Source organism: Eumetopias jubatus, unplaced genomic scaffold (assembly GCF_037043125.1).
Source record: "Eumetopias jubatus isolate StellerSeaLion01/CBP00866 unplaced genomic scaffold, mEumJub1_p1.0 scaffold_12, whole genome shotgun sequence".
Classification (NCBI taxonomy): domain Eukaryota; kingdom Metazoa; phylum Chordata; class Mammalia; order Carnivora; family Otariidae; genus Eumetopias; species Eumetopias jubatus.
The window spans coordinates 62746742-62771124 of NW_028274818.1; the positions used below are offsets into that span (position 1 = coordinate 62746742).

A 24383-nucleotide genomic window follows, 5' to 3' on the forward strand; every position below is an offset into this window, starting at 1 on the left:
CTAACAATGAAGCTTCAAAATACATGAAACAAGACAAAAAAAAGAGAAACAAATCCACAATTATGGCTCTAGATTTCAACAATCTTTTCCCAGTAACTGACAGAACAAATAGCCAGAAAATGAGTAAGAATACAGGAAAGATAAGCACCATCAACCATCTTCATGTATGGCTACTGACAGAACACCTTGTGCAATAAAAGCAGAATATACACTCTTTTCAAGTGTACATAGAACATACACGAAAAGAAACCATTTTCTGGGCCATAAAACAAGTCTCAATAAATTTAAAAGGATTAATATCATATAAAGTACATTTTCCAAATACAAGAGAGTTTAGTTGGGAATCAGTAACAGAAAACTCTGAAAAATCCATATATTTGGAAATCAAGCAACACATTTCTAAATAATCTGAGTTAAGAAGGAATCACAAGAGGAATTTAAACTATTTTGAAATGAAAACACAACAAATCAAAACTTGCAAAACAAAGCTAACAGTCCTTCTATGGAAACTCATAGCATTCACTGAGTGCTATGCTATGAAAAGAGAACAATCCCCCAACAATAACCTTAGCTTCCCTCCAAAGAAAATACGGAAAGAAGAGCAAAGTAAATTCAAAAGAAGCAGAATAAAGAAATAACAAGGTGCAGAATTAACCAATGAATAATGAGCAGAAATACAATACAGAAAATCAATGAAACCAAAGCTGGTTCTTTGAAAAAATTCAATAGCACTGATGGGCCTCTCACTGGATTGATCAAGAAAAAGAAGACAGAACACATAAATTACCAATATCAGGATTAAAAGAGAGGTCATCATTACATACGTTACAACAAACACTGTAAAGACAATAAGGGAATATTACAAATATCTTTAAGCCAATAAATTAGAAAGCTTAGAAGACAAAAGATCCCCGAAACATTCAAGAAGCAACAGAGAAGCAGAACAGCCCCCACAAGCATGAAAGAAAATGAGCTCAGAGCTAAAAACCTCCCAACAAATACAAAACCCCAGGCTCAAGTAGCTTCACTGGTAAATTCTAGCAAAGATTTTAGGAACAGATAATACAAATTCTACATGAACAATCCCATATAATTAAAGAAGAGGAAAAACTTGTCTCTTCATTTTAAAAGATCAAACATATTTCTGAAATGAAAATCATACAAAAACATTTTAGGAAAAGAAGATGACGCCCCAGTGCCACTCGTGACTTAAAGATGCAAAAATCTTTTAAAAATCCATTGTATCAAATCTAGCAATACATAATAAGAACATCAGGAATAGGTGGGTTTTCCCCCAGGAATGTAAGGTTCATTGAACATTAGAAAGCCAATCAGTGTAATTCACCATCTTAATAGAATATAAAGGAGAAAAACCATAGGGTCATTACAACAAATGCAGAAAAACTTTTAATGAAATTCAACACCTCTTCGGGATAAAAACTATCAGCATACTAGGAACAGACAGGAACTTCCTCAACCTAATAAAGGAGGTATAGAAAGCTTACACTAACATCACAGTTTTATAACTTGTTATCCTGAAATAATTTTAGGCTTAGAGAAGACTTACAAAAATAGTACAAAAAGTTCCCCTATCCTGTTTACACACCTGCCCCTAAGGCTAATATCTTATATAGCCAAAGCACAATGCTCAAAACTAAGAAATTAACGCTGGTATAAAACTGTTACCTACAACCTTATCTGGACTTCACCACCTTCCCACTATACCCTCTGCTGTCCCAGGACCCCGTCCGGGACCCCGTGCTGCCTTCAGTCAGCATGCCCTCTGTCCCCTCCAGCCTGCCCAGTTCCACGGTCAAGACTTGCCTTTCGTGAAGTTGACACTTTTGGGGCTACCTGGCCAGTTATTTCGAGGAATGCCCCCTCCATTTGGGTGCCTCAGGTTTTCTCACGATTATGTTGAGATTATGCATTCTGAGAAAGAATACCACAAAAGTGATCTAGTCTTCCCACAGCCTCGTATCATGGGCTACACGACAGCAGTCTGTCCTATCACTGGTGATGCTCATCTTGATCAGCTGGCTTAAGACACAGTCTGCCAGGCTTTTCTACTGAAAAGTTACTCTTTAAAACTTTGTAAATAATAAATGTTTGAGGAGAGATACATTGAGACTATGCAAATATTCTCTTTCTTAAACTTTTGCCCAATGATTTTAACATTCATTGGTAGATCCTACATGCAGTAAGTTCCCCTCTGGGGGTCTGATGGCGATTTTCTAGTTCCCTCATTCCTTCTACATTTATTTTGTTTTATTTGTTTTGTTTCATTTTATTCTGACATTCAGGGGATTCTTTACTTAAATATTTACATATTTTTAATTTTATTGTCTTCTTAAAGTTTTAATGCTACTTATGACTATATAATATATCCACTTAGTTGAAAATTCAAAAGTTGCAAAAGTACACGTAATGAAAAGCTGAACACACACCACAGGTCTCATTCACTTAGTTCCCTCTCCTAAGGCAACCAATGTTACCAGTATCTGGATATGTTTCCAGCAATATAATGCATAAGAAGTATATACACACACATATTTTTTCCTTTATGAAACTTCATTCTACATTTATTAATTGTAATTCATCTATAAGGAGGACATGTCCCCTCTCAACATTTTATTTATTTGTTCAATCATTTATTTTTGTAGTGTGGACTTACAGATATTTATTTTGTTATTGAAATTGTTCCAGCTTTCACCACAGGGACTTATTTAAGGTTAGCCCCTGCATCCTATTAATGTTCCCTCTATCTATCTATCTATCTATCTATCTATCTATCTATCTATCTTTTTTACTTTTTGGCATCACAAAATTCCTTGGGCTTATCTTTTATTTTCCTCATCTCAGCTCTGAAATCACCTACTTTTCCAAGTAACTTTGGTTCTTTTTATTGAAGAATGATATTTAAAAACTAAGATCTCAGTACTATCTGTGATAATGAACATCATGTTTAATGATAAAAGATGTTTCCTCCATAAGATCAAGAACAAAACCAGGATGTTCATGCCTTCATTTCTATTCAACATTACAACGAGGTCCTAGCCAATATACTGAGGCAAAAAACAAAAAGAGAAAGAATACATACCAATTAAAAATGAAGTAAAACTTTTTATTTACATAAGATATAATCACCTATGCAGAGAATATGGACTAATCTACAAAGAAAAGCTACTAACACTGAGTTTTGCAAGTTTGCAGGACATAAGGTAAATATACAATATCAACTGTATTTCTATATATTGGTAGCAAACAAACTGAAAGTAAAATGTTAAATACCATTTATATCAGAAGACATGAATACTTAAGAACAAAACTAACAAAACACGGATAGGACGTGAACATGGAAAATTATGAAACATTACGGAGAGACATTAAAGAAGACCTAAATAAATGGAGAGGTATATGATGTTCATGGATCTGAAGCTTCGATCCTGTTCAAAGGTCTATTCTGTCCCAAAATTATCCACAGATTCAACACAATATTACACAAAATCCCAGATTTTTGTAGGAAATGACAAACTGAGCGTAAAGTCTATACAGAAATTTATCTAGATAAATTCCTCTTATAAAACATCCTCCGGAGAATCTTAAAGCTTGAAGGCATTTCAGAGATCCTAATTTTGTGTGAGTAAAATGGCTTGTCCATTTCCCCACAGGAAGGAAGAAGCAAATTTAGGACATGGATTTCCACACTTCAATCTTGAGCTCTTCATGGATATTCACAATTAAGATTAATTCACTTTTCTTACTTAACCTAGGAAGAGATCCAGATTTCCCTTAAAGATACTAGTGTCCCTATATGAATTCATCTCTAGTTTTGCCACAATATATACAAAAGTGGCCAATAATTATGTAATAATAGATCTACAAAATAGTAAAGCTCCCCAAGAGTATTACAGCATCCCCATAATTAATTCCCTGTTCCTTAGTGATACAAACCTAGACAGGCCCAACTGCGTGTTCACAGCCTTTCAGAGACAGACTCAGAATGTGCGAGTGCCGCTATCATGCTGCTCTTGTATCCCTCAAGCACGCAAGATGCCTGGAAACACCAACGCCTCATCTGACATCCACCCGAGTAAACCTGCAGCAGCCTTTCGTCCCGATGATTTCTGTTTATGGACACTTTGTAATTTTTGTGGTTGTGCTTCTTTATGGAAGACACTTAAGACCCTTGCTCAGAATAACTGGCATCAATTATAACAATTTAAACTCCTGCCTCCACAATACATCACCTAAAGCTATGTTTTGGCAGCTCCTCCTTCCTGCTGGCTGCCCCCCTCCAATCCCATTCACCTCAAGGGAGCTGGTGGGTGTCTTGCTGTCACCTTGGCTCTGGGCATGTCTAGCCCCACGGAGCAGAGACAGGATGTGTGTCTCTCAGAGCTTTCCCCAGTTGATGCCAAACTCCCACTTAACACGGAGAGCCGAGCCCTGATGAGGAAATCTTTGTGGCATATCTTAGTCTCCTGACAGGACAGAAGAAAGCCCATGTTTTGCCTCTTCTTTAAGTTAGCAGTGACACAACGGTGCCTCACAATTGTCTCTTCAAGAAATGTTTTCTCTCCTTCCTTCTTTCTCTCCCCCCCCCCTTTTTTTACTGAGTTCTCCTTGGTGAGGGTACAGAAAAGGGATCTTTGTTTGTGGCTTACAGCTTTGTACGCCAAAGAAAACCTCTGACCATGTATTATTTCTGGGAGACATAGGAAGACTTTGATCCTTCTCTTTGACAAGGGTCTTCTGTAGTGAACTGATTTGATAAAAACAGTACATAGCCACAGTTAGGGTCTAAACAGGAATACAACCCATAAAGAACATCATCAGTGTTAGAAAGTGGATGTCTACCTGTCTACATGCAGTTAATAAATATTTAAGAACGGTCATGTGCTTCTCAGAAGGGTCAGGAAGGATCCAACATCTACCCCCGTGCTTTGTACATGGTGGAGGTCTAAAGTTTGAGTAGAGGTGTTTGATACCACACAACTATTTCACAACAAATGCTTAGAAAATCACCACACTCCCTATTCCCATAACATAATGCAGAAATTCAGTACTTGTCTTCTTCCTCGTAAGTCATTTGGTATCATTCTATCTTTACCTTAGGGATTAATAGAAAAGAATATTTGGCACAAAATAGACATTTCCTAAGTGTTGTTGATTATATATCTTTCAGGGGGGAACTGGAGTAAATTGAAACAGAAGGATTAACTACACAAAAGAACTAGATAAAGATTCTAAGCAAATACGGAATTACATAAAAATTTGATAGTAAAATTTTTATAAAAATTTTACATAAGCGTTTGAAAATCAAAAAATCAAAATCAGTGCCTGTACTAACAATGCCTGAGACAGTACAAATAAAATAAACAAAGATTAAAAAGAAGGACTAGACACAATGATTTCCTGTCCTAAGCAAAAATTACAGTATTAAAAATAATAAGCAGATTACAATAAAAATAAAGTTATAAAATTAGTAGCATCCATTTTGTGGGCATTAAAATTCAGTTTCAAATTATAGAGAAGCCCCAAATAAGAAAAATATTTATTCCTTTGTTAAATATTGAAAACTAAAGGGCTTTTAATTGTTTCAAATAAGATTTGTATGAATAAATTTGTAGAGTTCACTTTAAAATTAAAGACATAAAGACAAGGAAAAACATTCTGATTTTGTTTTGCTAGTTTTCTTAAAGAATAACGTAACATTGGGGTCTTTATTTTTTCTCTTAATATTAAGGAAACAATGAGAAGCAAACCAACATTACTGTGATAAAAGAAAAATCAATTACCATACTGAATAACATTTCAAGATGCATTTGGGGAGTCAGAATCAATAAATTTTGGGGCTAAGAAGTTCAATATTATATTCAATTATATGTAGAGTAAAAATGAAAACTATCATTACATCATTGAACTTAAAAATATTTTTTGGCCGTAAATTCATTTTAGCCAAAATATATAAAGATTATTCCAAGAAAATAACCTACCTTTTTATCATAAACATCTTGCCAGTTGACTCCAGAGAAGAAACTGTGCCTCATAATTTCTTTTGCATCATCTGGGCCCCCGCCAAGGCTAAGAGACAGAAACAAGAGTGAGAGAGCATTAAGACATTTACATAAGCCCAACAGGAAACACAAAAAGTGTTCACGAAATGTAATTCTCCGTGGTTTACATAGTTCTTGAGATCAAGAGCTGTACCAATAAAAAGCTTTTGCTGTCAGATCTGATTTCCCTAACGTGCTATTAATAAGAAGTCGGTTGAGCACCCAACTCTTGATTTTGGCTCAGGTCACGTCACGATCTCAGGGCCAAGGGATTGAGCCCCATGTTGGGAGTCTGCTTGAGATTCTCTCTCCCTCTCCCTCTGCCTTGTCCCCGCAACTCCCTCACACACTCTCTCTCTCAAATAAATAAATCTTAAAAAAAAAAAAAAGAAGAAGAAGAAGAAGAGGTAGCCTCAGGACAATGTCATACCTGAAAAGAGTGCAGGCTTTGGGGACAAAACCGAAATAGGCAACGAGCACTGGAACTTAAAAGATATGTGACAAGGAACAAGCTGCTTAGTCCCAGTGTCCCCACTGTAGACGGGGGACAATGATACCAGCCTGGTGGATCACCGCATGGGTTAGAAATAACAGAGGTAAGCACTTAGCACAACAAATGGTAGCAACTGCCATAGTCAATTCTGTAAACCAAATTTCTTTTGGTTAAGACTCAGGTCAAACTGTATCCTTGTCACCATAAATTCTAAAATGACTAAATAATTAGTTAGAAAAAGCAACTTGTACAGTATTGCTAATAGATAGAAACTCAGTGGCTATTTTCATACCTCAAGTTAATTTCCACAGAAATGACGTTGCTAATCTACGAAATATCACTGTAACCTAATTTATTATGCAAGCTCCAATACATGTTACCAATTTAAAGATGCCCCCCCCATCTTTGCAGGTACTCTTACTTAAACAGAGAGCTGGCACAGTATGAAATTCAGGTATTTTCCAGCTTTCTCAGTCTCGTACAGTGCATACTAGTCACTATGAAGAAGGAATGACAAAAGCAAAAAAAAACAAAAACAAAAACAAAACACCAGATGGAAGCAAGAGGGGAGTGAAAGAGTGAAAGGGAAGAAAAAAAGAAAGAATGGGGAAAGAGCAGGAAAAAAAAAAGGAAAGGCAATCTGTTTAAATCTGGATTGACAGAGCAAGCTTTCTCTGGTCTTGTTCACGGCTAGGAACGGTGTACTTAACAGCCAGCTCTCAGGGGAAAATGATGCATGTGTAATACTACATATGCAGATTATACATACACATTTGTTATGAATTTTACAAAGGATCCGAGGCACAAAATTCATAAAGAATAATAAAATACAGAATGCCCTTTACTCTAAAATAGCCAAGTGATGCTCACAGAAAACATTTGTTAATTTTTGCTGAACTCGAAAGCCACGCTAATTGGGTTAGGAGTAGCTCCAACGTGAATACTGGCTGATCTTTTTGTTTATGGTGAAGACTAATTTGAAAGTGATACAACAAAGACACACATCAGACCTTCGCTTGCTTGTCAGTTATTTGAGTGATTTGCTTGACGAATGGTGGAAGAATACTTCCTCATTTTTGTCTGCTATTCACAACGTAATGGATAAAGACAGAACAAACGTTAAAATGTAATCGGTAGGGGGCGCCTGGGTGGCTCAGTCGGTTAAGTGTCTGACTCGATTTCGGCTCAGGTCATGATCTCAGGGTTGTGAGATCGAGCCCTGTGTCCGGCTCCACACCCAGCACGGAGACTGCTTAAGATTCTCTCTCTGCCCCTCCTTATTGCTCTCTCTCTAAAAAAAATGAAATAAAAATAAAATGTAATCTGCGTTATTAACATCTTCTCTATTAGTTCTTAAATCTAAACAATCAATAAAACAATAAAGCAAGCCCTGACTTACAAAGTTTGCCAATTTTGGTGATGTAAATACTCCCCCCATGGCCAATTTCAAGTTAGGAACCTGATGTCAATCAACACAGAAGTGGGAAGACGTGCACAGAAGCAAACTGTTCTTCAGTATTTCTATACAGACACCGCAGATAAAAGCAACCTCAAAAGCACCAAGAAGAGTAAAACATAACAAAATTATTAAGGAGTGATGAATTATGAGTATTTATTACCTATGTTTTCAATGTACTGATTTGATTTGTAAGTTCATGTAATTTGATTTGTAACTGTGACCGTATTAAACAACCAGCTCACAAAATCCTTGAAACGTAACAACTGGCTCTTATGAGTCGGTACATGCCAACTCCCACACACCACTGGGTAGGAAGAAACAAACAGGTCATAATAAACAAATGAGAATACAATCTAACGGTGCTGGTTATTATTACATATAAGGAACACACGACTGGGGAAGAATCCAGGATTCCCTGATACATGGTCAGAATGGAGCCGACATCTGAGTATCTGTGGTGATGATCCGTGGTTCCCACAGTCTAGGTCTCCTGTCCCAGATTGTACGGAATGAACCACAAGGCTGACAGGGAACTTCTAGACTAGACCAGATGGTATGAGCGGTGTTCGTAGGCAGGGCTTTCTGACTGGTGGGTCTGTATTCAGCGAATGCCAGAACTCCACCCCCTGGCCACGCTCTTTCTTCGTCTACTCCAAGTGGTGTATGTCCCTCCCTGGCTGGGCTGCAAAGTCTTTTGAGGGCAGAGATCAGGACTGGATGATCCAAAAAGCATTCTGAGCTCATACTTAGGGAGCCAGAAAAGCAGACACACCAAAATACGTGTTTCTGAAGAGAATTTAACATCTCAAAGTAGGCATCAAAGGAGTCTGCACGAGGAAACTCAGAAGCTTGCTGTACTTTCTTATCCTTACGCTATTGTTTTTATTTTGAATGACACAGGAGATGGTGGGGGAGGTGGGAATTGGGAGTAGAAAACCATCATCATTTTGTAAATAGAAGGTTTTAATCCAGCTTCAGTTATTCATTTTATGTCACCCCTCTGTTCTCTAGCAATAGCTTGGCTTTGGACATTGCCAGCATTTAATCTATATTTGTCAAATACATAAAAAACTAAAGTATCAGCCATGAGTACTATGTGAAGTCTAAGAATATAATCTTAGACTGCCATTTTAGAAGCTGGGAGAGATTCTTTAACACGCGCTTTCTCCAAGTGTGAAACTGTCAAAAATTTCAATGTCAATGACTCCCTAATATACAATTTAAGACTTCAAAATAATATCAAAATATGATTTGCACTAGGATATTTATGTCTAAGAATAGTAAACTCCGATATCAGAATGCCAAACTAAATCCTCAGCTACATGGATTCTTCATTAGTAGGAACATCGTGGAATGCGTATTTTCCTGGTGCCACTGAATGCAGCGTGAGGTCATGCTTTTCTTAGAAACTGTGCATAGGAGGCTAGAGGAGATACTAATAGAATGAGCATAAAGTGATGGAGAATAAGAAATAAAGGCAAAATGGTAGTTGACCCTTTGGTAGAACTGACAGAAATTCAGTAAAGAGTATCAGAAAAATTCATCAGTATTTAAAATTGTTGAATAGGAAGAATAACGAGGTCTATCGTAATGTTATCTTATGTTTCCAAAGACTTTTCAGGGTCCTTGAGTGGCTCTTTCTCTTTCTTTCTACCTCTTAAATTCTGATGTTTCTCAGCATTCTGTCCTAGGCCTTCTTCCCTTTGTCCTAGACTCTCTCCACTATTCTCATGGCTCCAGCAGCCTCCGAGACAGCGATGGGGCCCCAAAGCATATATTCAGCCACTGTGTGTCTACTAAGCACTGATACGATTTTCAGCTGCTGGCTTCACATTTCCATCTAGGTTTTCTTACAGACCTGACTCGGTTCAGTCAAAGTGAGTATCAGCATCATTCCCACAAGCCTCCTTTGTCTGTGCTCCCTGTCCTGTTAATAACACCCCATTCTCCAAAGGAGTCACCAAGCTGGAAACCACAGAGGCACCCCCAACTCCTTCCACTTCTTCACTATTTCTTCTCAATTATTCACAAAGTCCGATTGACTGCTCCTTTACCACTGCCTCTGGAAGGACCCCATCTCTTCTGTGGACAATCCCATATGCATTCTCAGTGGCTCTCCTACCTGCCCCTAGCCCTTCCCTGTTCTAATGCATCCATGATGAAGCTGCCAGAGCTACCTTTCATAACACAAATCCGATTACACCATCTTTTACTTTTCATAATTCAGTGGCTTTTCATCCTCTTCTGAAGAAAGGATAAATATTTTCTAAGAAGCATAAGGTCTACCATTTCAGCTTTAGCTCCCAACATTACCCAACTCATACTCAACACACTCTAGTCGCTGAACTTCTCAAATGCCATGTTCATTTGCAATTCTACATTCCTTTCCATGTCAATTTCTCTGCATGAACCCCCCACCCCCCCCGTGGACTCCAACCTTTCTGGCCCTCTAGACAGAGCTAATAATTTCAACAGGCACTTGTAGGTAGACCTGAGCAACTGTGAAGACACGTTCTGTGTCCCGCATTATTCTATGAACATCGACAGCAGAGCATCTTTGTCTCGCTCATCCTCACATTCCTGATATTTTAATGCAACAGTGGAGGGGCTTGACACATCTACCTTAAATGAAAACAGCAAATCGCTGAAAATACCCTATCTTCCCTTTAGATAATACCAAACTCTGGACGGACAAACCTTCAGGAGTTGTCCTACACATCAGCCCACTAACATTCTAGAAATTTACCTCACATTTACTCAACAATTATTAAGTATCTACTACGTGTTATTCCCCCCTCGGCCCCAGGGAGGGCAGATAGGAAAATGAATGAGACACAGACATGAGAACCACAAATACCAGTTTGTTCTACCAGCCACTTACAGAGGGGGCCATAAGGGAAAGGGCTGTCAGAGCTACCTGGAGGAGTCATGAAAGGATGGGCTAAAAATTCACTGCCCTTGAAATCCAAGCCAAATATTAGATCCCGAAATCAAGTAGATAAAATGGAAATCCTAGTTTTCTGTTTAAAGATCACCTATCACCAAGTGCTGTCTGTTACATTAATTATGAAATAATCACACTAAAAATGGAACACATTTCAAAACCTGAACCAACTGAGAAGTGGGTGCACTGCAAATCAGATACAGGAGAAATACCAAGTAGGCACCAAGAAAGTTGATTACTCTTATTCCACAGGAATTTTCTGTAGGATAAATTACTTAACCCTCTCCGGGCCTCGTTTTTGTCCTCACTCAAATATAAATGAGAATAATATCTACCTATCAACTCTACAAGGCCACAGAAACAGCAAAGGGGAAAAGAGATATGCAAACACCCTGAAAAAGAACACTTGAAATCACTCTATAAATCCAAGGTAAGCTCCCCATTACCAGGATCATAAAACACATTTCTGAAAGGTTCTTCAAGAAGCAAAAGGATGGTGTCTCTTTTATTATGTTTGCTTATTTCTGCTGAAGGTAAAATCATGCTTCTTATAAATTCAGAAGCTACAAGTGTGTGGTGGAAACCATCTCTAAGGTAAACAAAACCCACATTTTAGGATTCATTTATTCCTTCCTGCATTAATTCAGTCTGTCAACAAATACATAACGAGCAGCAACCCAAAACAGAACTTTGCAAAACATTAGGGAAGACTTGACAATAAAATCTTGAAATCTATCCTCAAGATACTTAATATCTAAGTGATTTTTTAGAGCAAGGCTGGCTCGCCTATACATCTACAGGAAAGGTTAGCTATATACACGTATACACAAACAAGAGATGCGGAGACATTTTTACATTAATAGTCATTTATTACATGGCTTACAAACTGTATGTGTACATGAATATAGAAACATGAACAAAGAATACTACAGCTCACTGATTAATTAAGCAAAGGACTGCAGGATTCTTCAGGTCACAGTTGTAGCTACAAAAGAAATACAAAGTGTGTAAAGGTATTTTGCCATTAATCCTCTCAGCCACACAAGGAAAAGCGTTATCTTCAAACGGCAAACTAAAAAAAGGAGTCGTATTTGTTAACACAAGTTGGGATGGGAGGATAGTACAGAGCCCGGTCTATCTTTTTTATTATGTAAATTAGCATAAATAATAAAGACCCAGAGACTGAAAGGGAAAAAAAAAGGGGGGGGGGATACTTCTATCCCCACAATAGCAAGTACCAGGGCAATTAAGAAACTGTTCACTCACAATATGGATATGAAAACCCTCAAAATCCTTATTTGGTAAAATCTGTATAAGATTTCCAAGTCAGGAAAGAGTTGAAGAAATTTTTACAATGTTCTGTATTATGCAGTTAAAAATAAGTCAGTTTTTCAGTGGGAAGATGTCTACACCAAATACACTGCTCCTTGGAGTTAGTTATATTTGAATTAATCTCCATATCACTCACAATCTACCCACACTCGTCCGTAGCCCGTCGAGTGTTATTTGTGGCTTACCGTTTATTTGGATCCTTTATCAAGAGCCCTGAAAGCAGTGATTTTGCATCTGAAGAAAGTGTTCGAGGAAATTTAATGTCTTCCATTAGTATTAGTTCAAAAAGTTTCTCATGATCCTGGTTGTAGAAAGGTAGCCTCCCACACATCATCTCATACATGACGACCCCCAGGCCCCACCAATCCACGGCTCGGCCATAGTCGTTGTCTTCTAACACCTAAGAGGTAAACCAGTGAAAAGATTTGTTATTACACATGAACTTTTAGAGCAATCTCTACCAGATGTACAATTCTTACATCAAAGTGAATCCTAACTTGCAAAGCCTAGGTAGGCTACTCTCACATCTTGACATTTAAACTAGTAAGCATCCCACAAAAGATAGGAATCACACCAGATATGTGAAATGTTCAATCCATGCCCCAAAGTGGCCAGTATACCATAAAGGGCCACGTGGCACATTCCAAGTGAGTGATGACTAAGGCTCAAGTGAAAATGGTTTGTGTATCTGTACATTTTCTCATAGGCCTACTTAATTTTTAACTCTGGTTTCACTAATGTGGACTTCAAGTAACTTGGAGGGAAGTCGTGCTGACTGAGCATCAGGAACCGTGGAGAAGGAACTAAGGAACTTGAGTCAAACTGTGAGGACAGGAGTCATGTACACAGAGTCATATAGACGGGTTCAAGGCATGGCGAGCATGACAATCAAGCTGGAAACTTCTGGAGGCCCCTGCATGTTTAAACTCTTTTAAGGAAATAGTCAACAAAGTGAATATAAAGATTTACTGTTTGGGGTGTGTCCAAAGCTTTAGTACCTCACAATAAAATTTCTGTTAAACACAAACACCAAAAATCACAGCACAGTCTCTCTCTGGTATATGCCCTTACATTTATTTCCCAAAATACATTCCGTGGAAAATAAATTTTGAAAGACATGATAGGACAGTATCAGTGAAGCTATGTTAGAGCCACCTATTCAAATCGGGGCATAATAATTCAGCATTTGTCTCAGGAAAATGTTGATGTGTACCTTTTTATTAGGTATGTTCCTCATCCAATGCAATTTTCTTCACTTATTTGGATCTTCCAGCATTTTTTTAAAGATTTTATTTATTTGAATGGTGATTAACATAACAATAAAATTTTTTTAAAAGGTAGACTTTTACAAGAAAAAAAAAGATTTTATCTATTTGAGAGACAGAGAGACAAAGAGAGCACAAGCAGGGGTTGGGGCAGAAGGAGAAGGAGAGAGAATCTCAAAAGCAGACTCCCAGCTGCGTGTGGAGCCTGACACAGGACTCGATCCCAGGACCCTGAGATCACAACCCGAGGCGAAGGCAGATGCTTAACTAACTGAGCCACCCAGGCGCCCCAGGATCTTTCAGTATTGTAGTTTAAATTACTGTATCTGAATAATCTTAAAGCCTACTTTATCTGATTCTCTTAGCTTTGGGATAAATAAAGAAAACCAATTAAAAAAATCTTATAACTGATTACATAAGAATTTGATACAGAAAAAAGTAGTGCACATGTTCCAAACTTTCTTAGTTTGAGTTAAGTAAATAAGTTGTTGAAGATTACTCCTATGTGACTTTTATTTAAAATTTACCAATAACTTCATAGAATTGACATGGTATGTCTGACAGACTATGATTACCAATCAGTGCTATGACAGGCACTTGGTAGACAGGGTATTTATACACATGGAGAATGTAATTTTGAGAAAAAACTATGTTACTTAAAGATTATCTCAGCAGTTTTTTTCAAATGTTATGAGAAGATTTTTACTTCGGTTGTATCCAGTCCCAAGATGACATAGGAACTGCATTAGCAAGATATGAACACAAGTCCAGTTCCTATGTTTTTCCAAAACATCTTTTGTAGAGTAACAAACTAAGCAAAATATTTTGGGGAAGAACAACAAATTCTAGTTTTCGTCTTCGGCTAAAAATATTTCAGATTTCTACTTGTTCGAAATGAGTAATGTAAGAACACACAGAAAACAAGAAATAACCTAAAGAAGCAGAAAGAATTCGGCTTGTGTACTTATTACTTCAGTGAAAGAAAATGCTGTATGTATGATTTTTAAATACCAGTGACTTTTGATTGTTCAAGAATCTAACTCCTGTCCAATTAGTAGAATGGACTTGTTTGTGGGCCTGAATCTGAGAGATCCAGGATTTCACCTAATGACAAACAATTTTAAAATCTAAGTAACCTTTTACTCAATTCCTACAACACCAACAAAATAGTGGCACACGCGAAAAAGAGCCAAATGCGGTTTTTAACCTCTTTTTTCATAAAACCATAAAAAGCATAAAAGCTGGATTAACTGCTTCCCGAACCCACATTTCACCAGCCGGGTTCTCATCCCCAGCTGGTAAAACTGGCAATCCTTTATTTTTGTTTAAATACCTGGTTTGCAGCCAGAAGGGAAAGTGAGTACATAAAAAAAAGGGTTTTATTTTTGAAAAGAAATAAGCAACTGAAAAATAAAACTGCATTGTAAAAATATCTGTTTGATAAAATAAAAAATATTTTTTATTTCGCTTTGTAAAATGAACACTGATTCTCAAAATAAGTGGTTTTGCTTCTGAACATATGCCCTTTAATGAATACATAGATACACTGCAATTAGAACTGTTTGCTGTATTACTTTGAACCGAAGGAATCTGACTTGATATATTGTATCTTATCAACACCTGAAGTCCAGCAATGTTGAGGAGAAAAAAACCCTAAAAACCCAGCCAGCCCTCTTAATCTAAGAGTCTTTGTTCTCAATTAAAAAGAAAGATTTCTGTTCAACTCCCACCTCCAAACAGCTGGAAGATGAAATATACAAAAAATAAAAAGAAAAGTGATTATAATATTTTACATGTGGATACAGAATATAAAACATGTTGCCACTGTTCAGACAATATCCCTTCTCTCTCCCTAAATCTAAATTATTTCAAAACACAATACTTCCAAAGGCTCTAGAAATTCCAGAGTGAAATTAAAATCCACAGCCTCTTTTATATTATTTTCTAAAGATAATTTTCCTCCCTTACTCAAAGCACATATTTTCCCCCAAATTACAGTAACATACAAAATTTACATTCCTTAACCTAAGAGTTGCAATTCCTTCTGACTACCTCTGGTGACTTTTTTTTTTTCCCTAGAAAAAGGCTAATTTACTTGCTGGTTATCAGGAGGGCTGATCCAAAAGGTGCGATCATTGGTAACGCAGAGGCACAACATGGCAAAGTGCATTTCAACTCCATTACCACCCGCCTCATCATATAATTTGGATATAAATGCAGATCAAAATCTGCTCCTAGGGAAATAATCCACTAAAAGACTTCTGAAGGATTAAAGAAAGTGTCTCTTTTCCACAAGATCGCGGTTACTAACGTTTACAACAACTGAACTCAAGGTTTCAATATGAATGCAGACATTTGGTATTTCCTTTGCACCCTACTGTCTCTGTCACCACAGATGTAGCTTTACTTTGTAACTACATTGAATGCAAAAGAGAGACATAAAGGACAGGAGGTGATCTGGAACACCAGAAGTAACGTAAATACTCAACAATGACAGGAGGTCACAGTAGCTCAATATCCAAACAGAACACAAACACTGGGAAACAAGGCTTAGTTTCCATTTTTCAACCAGGAGCCAGAGAGTGCTTCACTTTCTGATATAATAAAACCGGTTTCAAGGAGGTCACAGCAGGTATCCATTACCATTAAATATTCTGGTAACATTTGGTTAATATTTGGTAATAGTTGATGTAGATGCTTCTGTTTATAAAAGAGCCAGGGGAGTTAAATAAAAATCAGCATGAGTAGCTCTTGAATGGTTACTAATTTCAAGGATGATATTAAATAATAAACTATGAATTTTAAAATGGTATCATCAGTTAAAGTTCCCAATGTAAATATTTATTTGGCGAATGGGCACTTTCAAAAACCATATTCACTCCAACGTTCTCTTACCAACTGGCATTTACTGGAAGGTTGAAGGAACACCTCTCTCGGCTTGGCCGCCAGGCCACACAATGCACCCAAGGCAAGCAATTATAAGGAGGGGATGCATGCCCCGGAGTGGCTTGCTGCTCAATCAATAATCCAGACAGAACAGATGGGGGAAAAAATTAAACATCCAAACAAACTGTCTGCACACCTATGTTGTGAAAGTAAACTGCGAACTTGGATGAACCAATTTACCATTAATTCAAAAAAGAATTTTTTTTCCTGGTAACCTTGTATTTCAGGTAACGGATATGTGTGTGTTTTCTATGTAAACATACGTTTCTATACTTTATCATTTATGGAAATCCTTTACATATTCTCCACATCCTAGGAATCTGCTTAAAAAAAAAAAAAGACCTGTTAAGTCTTCCAATCCAGATTCTAAAATATATTGTAGCTTTAGAAGTCTGTATTTCATGGGAATTACAAATTCCACGGTTTCTTGGTATTTTCTTCACGGATGTTTATTTTATACCCGGTTGTCAAGCGCTCCGTTAATTCTTAAGAGACTGAGGGTAAAGGCCATTTGCTCTGAAGGAGCAGGGCTGTAGGCTTTACGGTTACTTGCTCGCATGTCCACACAAGGACAGCTCACAGCGTCCTCTCGAAAGCAGCCCCTGGCTGCAGCAGGCAGCATGCCTGAGCGAGAGAAGTGCTACACGGGTGCAACGCACTTACGCACATCTGCCCAGGGAGTTCCCTACTTCCCTCCGGCCATCGAGGGGTTTCAGAAAACTGGGCCTTTCTCACCCAAAAGGTGACAGCCATCGTGAAATACTACAGGTAATCAGTAGCGCGCGCCCACCGGGCACTGAGTTTTGTCTCTGTTCTCATACTTCAGAGAATTTCAAATTAAATTCTGGGCTTAACCTAGAATTGTTCCAAAGCACGGAACGCAACTATTCCTGCTGTTAAAGCCAAAAGACCACACAACACTGAAAAGAACTTTAGGTGAGAACTAGCTGCTGCAGGAACGGACAGGCCTCTAAGGCAGTAGGAGCCGCAATTTAGCGACGCCCAGAGACAGTGAAGATTGAACTAGAAATATTATTTTCATTCATATTTAAGTAATATCCAATTTGGGGAGAAAGTGGGATGATTTTTACTATTACCCAGAAACAGTATAAATAGCAAGCCAACTCATGACAGTTACAGGCCCTGAAGTCTCCTTATACATGAGTGGACAACCTCTACCCAAACTAATCACTGTGCTCCTTCACTTAATTTCCTCCTTAATACTGATGGATCCTCCTTTTTGGAGCCATTCAGGAGGATAAAGGTTTTCAAAAAGGCCTTAAGAGGATGAGTGTTACATGAATTATTAACAAATTTATTAATAAATAAAATAATTATTAATAAATTTATTAACAAATAAAATATGAGGGATGCACGCAGTTTTAGAAGGGCTACTAAAACTTTTTATTTTTACAAAATGCCTAGGCATTTGAAGACTTAGTTTCACAATCTGTTAGAAGCGGTAGAATTTTGTCCGAGGGCTAAGCGAACTATAACTGTGTGCTCCTATTTTTACCTGCAGAGTAAATGTGCAAACACATGCTAACCTTGGACTCATTCATTTGTCTTAAGATCTAACGACAATATTGACAGAGCCCAGGAAATGAGGTCTTTTACATCTCTTCTTTGTTGTCTTGAAGATAAATACATACAATTCCATGTCATACATTTAAATCGAGTTGGGTTCTAAATGCCCCCCCACCCCATCTGCACTACTCGTTGTTAGCAACTACATTTACCCTGAATCATGGATGCTCCCAGCTCATTCTGAAGAAGTAACTGTATATCTCTGGCTTTAAATTTACATGAAATTTAATGTCCATTTGTGCTACTCCCTCTATAGCACCATGAGAACTTCGAGCAAATCTTTTTCTCAAAGTCGTTGGCAAAATATCTGGTCTCTCTCAGATATTTTCAAATTATACGTTATATGAAAGATAATAAAGGTAGCAGGCTTCAAAAGACAAGTGAATAAAATGACAGTGAGTGAATGTTTTCTAAGAATGAGGCTCTGAAAACGAAGAACACACCAAACAATGCATCTTTAGCCACTGGGAAAAAAAAACCTTTTACACTTTGACATGAAATCAAATTATGTATATATATTTTTTCTGAATAGCAACCACAACTCAGTACGATGCATTTTCCAACAGCCAAGCCATTTTTCTGCAATCTTTTTGTTAGTTCTAACTTGATTATCAAATAATTTTTATTTTTACACTATTACAGAAGTGCATTTCTCTAGGTTTCCAAAACCACCTTATTCAACCTTCCCCATCTGTCACCATCTGCTTCTTTTTAGCATGTACTTTTTGTGTGATCACATAAGCATGTGAAAAATAACTAACATTCAGATGATTATCTGCTGGTACATTTGAGGACTGGGCATAATAAAAGTGAACTGCCAAAACGTACTTAACACTTTTAATTTTGTTGGGTCTTGCATGTAAGCTACATTTGATTTTCAAACTGTTTTACAGTTGGAAAGTTGATCAGGTACTGCTAACTCAAGAGCAAAGCTGAGGCTAAATAATTAGCACTGCATAAAATAGTCTGGATTCAATGAGAGCCAAATCAAATAATAAAATTTAACAGTAAGATTTTATATGTGATTTCCAATTTCTTTTTGAATTTCTAGGTGGAAAATACGGTATCGATTTAAAAAACAAAATCCCCTTGAAATATCTTACCGTCCATAATGTATGGCAGGTAAGGTTTCTTTCTAATATAAGAGCAAAAACACGTTCATTTAAAACCACAGATACAAATGCATTTTTAGAGATGTAGGACACTAAATGCGTACTTTATATGCCTGCTAGCACTGCGTCTCTCCAACCTCTTAAAAAAAAGACATGACTTTTTTTCCCTTTACCAATAAATATCTCTAATTCTTCACCAAAAGAGGTAAGAGAACAAATACTTGTAAATTCTCTTTTTCCAAGAAATGGCATTTTTATACTGTAAGGGTCATCTTTCTCGGTGTCCTATGCTACAAGAAGAAACTTAAGCTTACTGAAAATTTGTCTTTAACACCAGCTATGAGTCTGACATGTCGGACAGTTAACAATCGGTTTTGACCTGATCTCTAAGTCTTTTTTGAAGTATCTTTTCATAGTCTTCGTGGATCTTTAAGGAGCAGAGCATTTCTGCCAGATGAAGGCAAAGTAAAAGGCAGAGGAGGGTGACCATTGCTAGATGAGGGACAGGAGGCCTGAGCTCTCTCCACAATGTGTAAACAAGTCTTTTGTAGGAAGAGACAACACTGACAACGAGCCACTCACAAGAGAAGCAGTAATCGGGAATGTATTACAGGTCTGATAAGCAACTATGACTTACATACCATGGAGAAAAGTCTGGCATTGATGATGGAATGTACTAGAAATTTCAAGGTTCAAGGAAAGTGAGAGACACCATCTGAAGGGCTCTTGCCCACCCCTCTGACTCTGCTCATGTTCATCTGATCACATTATTGCCTTGTTCTCAATTCCAAAGTGACTTTCCTTTATCCAGAGATCAAAGCTAAACTCCTTTGCATTTCAGTCCCCATCTCTGTGTCCAGCCCCCAGTCTTCCTGCTCCCTGTTCACTGCCACTGGGCCCTCCCAGCAGACTGACACACCCTTCCTTCTCCTCCCGCGACCCTGGCACAACTCCAGGAAAGCAATTATTTTCTTGCACAGTAATGATTGTTTTCTGTCTCTTATCACCCTAGTGAACAGCAAGCTACTTGAGGACGAAAACCATTTCTTACTATCTTTGTACTCCCAGCCCCTGACACAACGCATGATCCCTAATAAATACTCTGTAAGTATCTCCTGAGCAAACGAGAGTGTTCTTCAGTGAAATGGTCTGTATCGGAGACCGGAGAAAGGGACTTAAAATTCTTGTTCCTAAAAGTAAGAGTAAACACATTCAAAGTTACCCCTATTTAACAAAAATTCCATGATTGACACAAATACTTAAGATGAAAGAATTTAAATTGCATGAGAAGTTAGCTGTCTCAGGAATTGTCATCCCCAAATGGTAACAACAGTGATAGAAAAAGAGGGGTTGGGACCGTAATTATGGATCAACACTCATCAGCTATGGGTACAGAAACTGCTGTTAAAGACCAGACGTCTGCAATATTAAAAAAAAAAAAAAAAGAAAGAAAGGTACACAGAAATGTTTCTTACTTCTTTTTAAAAAGAAATCGATAGTTTCTTGGGAACTGTAAAGTTTCACTTTAGAAATAACTCTTCTTGCATGAAATTCTTGGTTTTATTCTTCAGCTGATGATATAAACATGTAAAACAGTATCTTTGTCTCTTAGATCATCTGCTTCTGAATGGAATGAGATGTGTTTATCTTCTTCAGAAATAATTTCCCTCATTGTGATACAACTAATTTTGTTATTCTCAATACAGGATGACATTTTCCGTGGCCCAAGGATCACAGGGGTTATCTGAACTCCAGAGAAACAAAGGATTTGTTTTTCATGACATTCACAAATACAACCTATTCTAGAAAATATCTCATATTTGGATAAATAAGGAAGTGTTCCGAAAATTTTACTTAATTCGCTGCAAAAATGGGAGGATCTTAAACTCCAGATTTTATAACAGAGAAAATAATATTGTTGGCAGCCTTCAAGAAAATACTATTTGGAAATGTACTGTATTTCAAATTATTAGCACTTACTTATGATAACGCAACATTCTTGGAATGTAAATTTACTCTCTAATTGAAAAAAAAAATTGTAATAACAAACCAGCATGAGTTACTACATGTATAGGGAATGCTAGGGTTCTCAATGTATTCCTACTTCTTAATGACCTTTTCCTTTTGAGCATTTATAAAGCATTCACCTTAAAAATGGCAATTATTTACATCTATAAGTGGTCTTGAAATTGTGGTTTTGGGGGCCATGATACATGTAGTTAAAAAAGGAAGAGTGGCCTGTATAAGATGGACCTAGTTAGACTCCTGATCCTCTCTCTGGCAAATCCCTGTGGTGTACAGACTCCATTAAAAAGAAGTTCTGATCCTTAGTCCCCTCACCTTTAAAAAAACCATCAGGGATGCTATCGCAAAAGGTCATTCCAAACATGCAGTGCACATACACAGCAGATGTTCAATAAGCTAATACCCATCCATCAAAGATCAACGCCTCCCTATTTGGCTCCAGCCACACCAACCTTCTCAGAGTCTGAGGGTGGAACTGGGCTCATTCCTGCCTCAGGGTTTTACACTAACTGCTCTCCGTGTCTGGAAAGTTCGTCCCCTCCACTTCCACAATAGTTGCCTCCTTCTTAGCATTCAGCTGTCGGGTCGACCATCACTTCCCCGCACATCCTGTCCGTAGAAGACCATATCTTCAAAGGTAGCTGCAACAGTATCTCCTGTCTCCCATGGTCTTGACTACAACGGGGAAGGGGGACTCGACGTCACTACCTCTTCAACCGGTGCTGGCTCGGAATGCCTAACCAGGAAGCCTATGACAGAGACGATGTGTGGTTCCTGGAACCAGGCCATAAAAGGAGACGCATGCACGAGCGATCGCAGCAGCATTACAGCCCCAAACTGGAAGCAAACCAAATGTCCGTCGACTGCTGAATGGATAAACAAAATGTGGCATATCCATACAATGGAATATTATTTGGCCATTAAAAGGAATGAAGTACCAAGAAAATGCTAAAAACATGGATGAATCTTGAAAACCTACAACGTGAAAGAAGCCAGACACAATCGGCCCCCTATCACAGGACTCCATTGATAGGAAATGTCCAGGAGAGGCACATGTGTAGAGACAGAAAGTGGATTGTGGCTGCCTGGGGGGAGAGGAGCTAATGGGTATGGGTTTTGTTGTCGGAGTGATGAAAATACTCTGGAATTAGACGGTGCTGACAGTCGCACAACTCTGTGAGCATAATAAAAACCACCGCTGAATGTTATGGTAGGTGGCCTGAACTCTAATAAAATTATTAAAAATATACTTTGAAAAGGACTTCGCAAAAAACTAATAAAACATTTCTTAATGGTTTACTATGTGAACAACAACAAAAAACCCTAACAAAACAAAACAAAATGAAACAAGGGGAAACAGCCTGTGACTCGTTCCCCAGGACATTCCCTTGTGGAACCCAAGGCCGAAGAGGTCTGGACCACCTAGCGAGGCTGAGGCTCTCGGTCAAGGCTACAGGTGACGGCCAGTCAGGGTAGCAGCGGGCAGGAGCACTGACCGTCAGACAGATGAGTGAGGATGCTTCCTCGTGCCAGCCTCCAGCCACAGTCACCCGCTGCTGGCAAGTCCTTCTGGTTGAGGCCCCACAGGCTGTGGGGCAGAGATAAGGCATCCCTGCTGTCCCCAGACTACTCTTGACTCTGAGCCAGAGGGCACATGAAATGCTTTTTTCACCATTAGGATTTGGAGTGCTTTGTTACAAGGCCATAGTAATTTGAACTCTATCTAAAATAGCCACCACACCACACCCTTCCCTTTATTCAGATTTTTCTCCTTGGCCCTCCTAGTCATTAGGTGACATTAGGGTATTTACTTCTTTTTATTGTTTTGCTCCAGAGAGCGGGGTCTTTTGTGTCTTGCTCCTGTAACCACATCACTCAGACAAATACCCAATACATAGGAGGTATGTAATATATATTTGTTGAATAAACAAATTAACGAATTATGGGGAGGTCACTGGTTGGGACTTGCTTTGGCATGAATTCCAAGATGTAGCTACTGTCCTTTCATTACCTTTCCCTATAAAATACTTTCCAATAATGAAGTATGGAAATCCACAACACTGCGAATGTCAATTATCATTGTTTCTTTGTTTCGAAGGAAAATCCAAGATGGCTTATAAAACTGCAAACATTCCTGCTGATGCTATTCAATTACTTGAGTTAAATAAATGAATCAAAATGGGCGTAATCAAGAAATAAAATGTATGTGGCCAAAACATAAAAATTGACTTACTCTACTGAAGTTAGGACCTTTGTGCTCATAAAATTTAATTGCTACATATTTTTGCTCTATAATCCCATGCTAAACAAGTGAGAGCAAAATAGATGTGATTTGTGTTGGTGGAATTTAAGAAACAAGACAAACGAGCAAAGGGAAAAAAAGAGGGAGAAAAACCAAGAAACAAACTCTTAACTCTAGAGAACACATTGATGATCACCAGAGGGGAGGTGGGGGGGGGGCAGGTGAAATAGGTGATGGGGATTAGTAAGAGTCCACTTATCATGATAAGCACTGAATTATGTATGGAAATGTTGAATCATTATATTATATACCTGAAATTGACATAACACTGCATGTTAACTATACTGGAATTAATAATAAGACACAGTAGACACCGCAATGTTTTTTAATGCTAAATGGTTTACTTTTTGCAAAACATATGGCCATATTAGATTTTTCCTCCGAATGAAAGCATAGCGTACCTCTGGTGCCAGATATTCTGGTGTGCCACAGAATGTCTTCATGGTGGCTGCATCTGTGATCCCTTCTTTGCAAAGTCCAAAATCTGTAATTTTTATGTGGCCATCTTTATCCAGCATTAAATTCTCCAACTGTGTAGTAAGAAAAATGACATAATTTGTTTTATAGTTTTCAAAAATAGGAAAATACTGTTTTGAAAAATTATTGAATGCTGAGTAAGGTATTTTGGAAAGAGGACATAGCTGTAGTTAATAGAACTTGCAGCACTTACAAACCCTATAGCTTCCTAACTCATGTGTAAAAAGAAATATGTTTTATCAAATACTTCACGATGATAAAATTATTGATTTTTAAACCAACAGGAGTAAGAGCCACTATTGTGTAAGCTCTGAGAACTAAAACCTAAATAACTTTCCAAAGCAAACAGCAATCCTTCTTTTTTTTTCTTAATAAATGGTGA

General features: G+C 37.9%; 1 protein-coding gene across 4 annotated transcripts in view; it reads right to left on the bottom strand.

Moving 5' to 3' along the window:
- AKT3 (AKT serine/threonine kinase 3) overlaps positions 1-24383 on the bottom strand; it is a 316408-nt gene that overhangs the window by 43752 nt on the left and 248273 nt on the right. For all 4 annotated transcript variants that reach the window (XM_088017172.1, XM_088017171.1, XM_028111550.2 and 1 more), the window contains 3 exons: positions 23926-24054; positions 12473-12687; positions 6000-6087 (listed from right to left, as the gene is read on the bottom strand). In XM_088017172.1, the coding sequence (XP_087873298.1) occupies positions 6000-6087; positions 12473-12687; positions 23926-24054 (432 nt within the window). The remainder of the gene's footprint in view (positions 1-5999; positions 6088-12472; positions 12688-23925; positions 24055-24383) is intronic.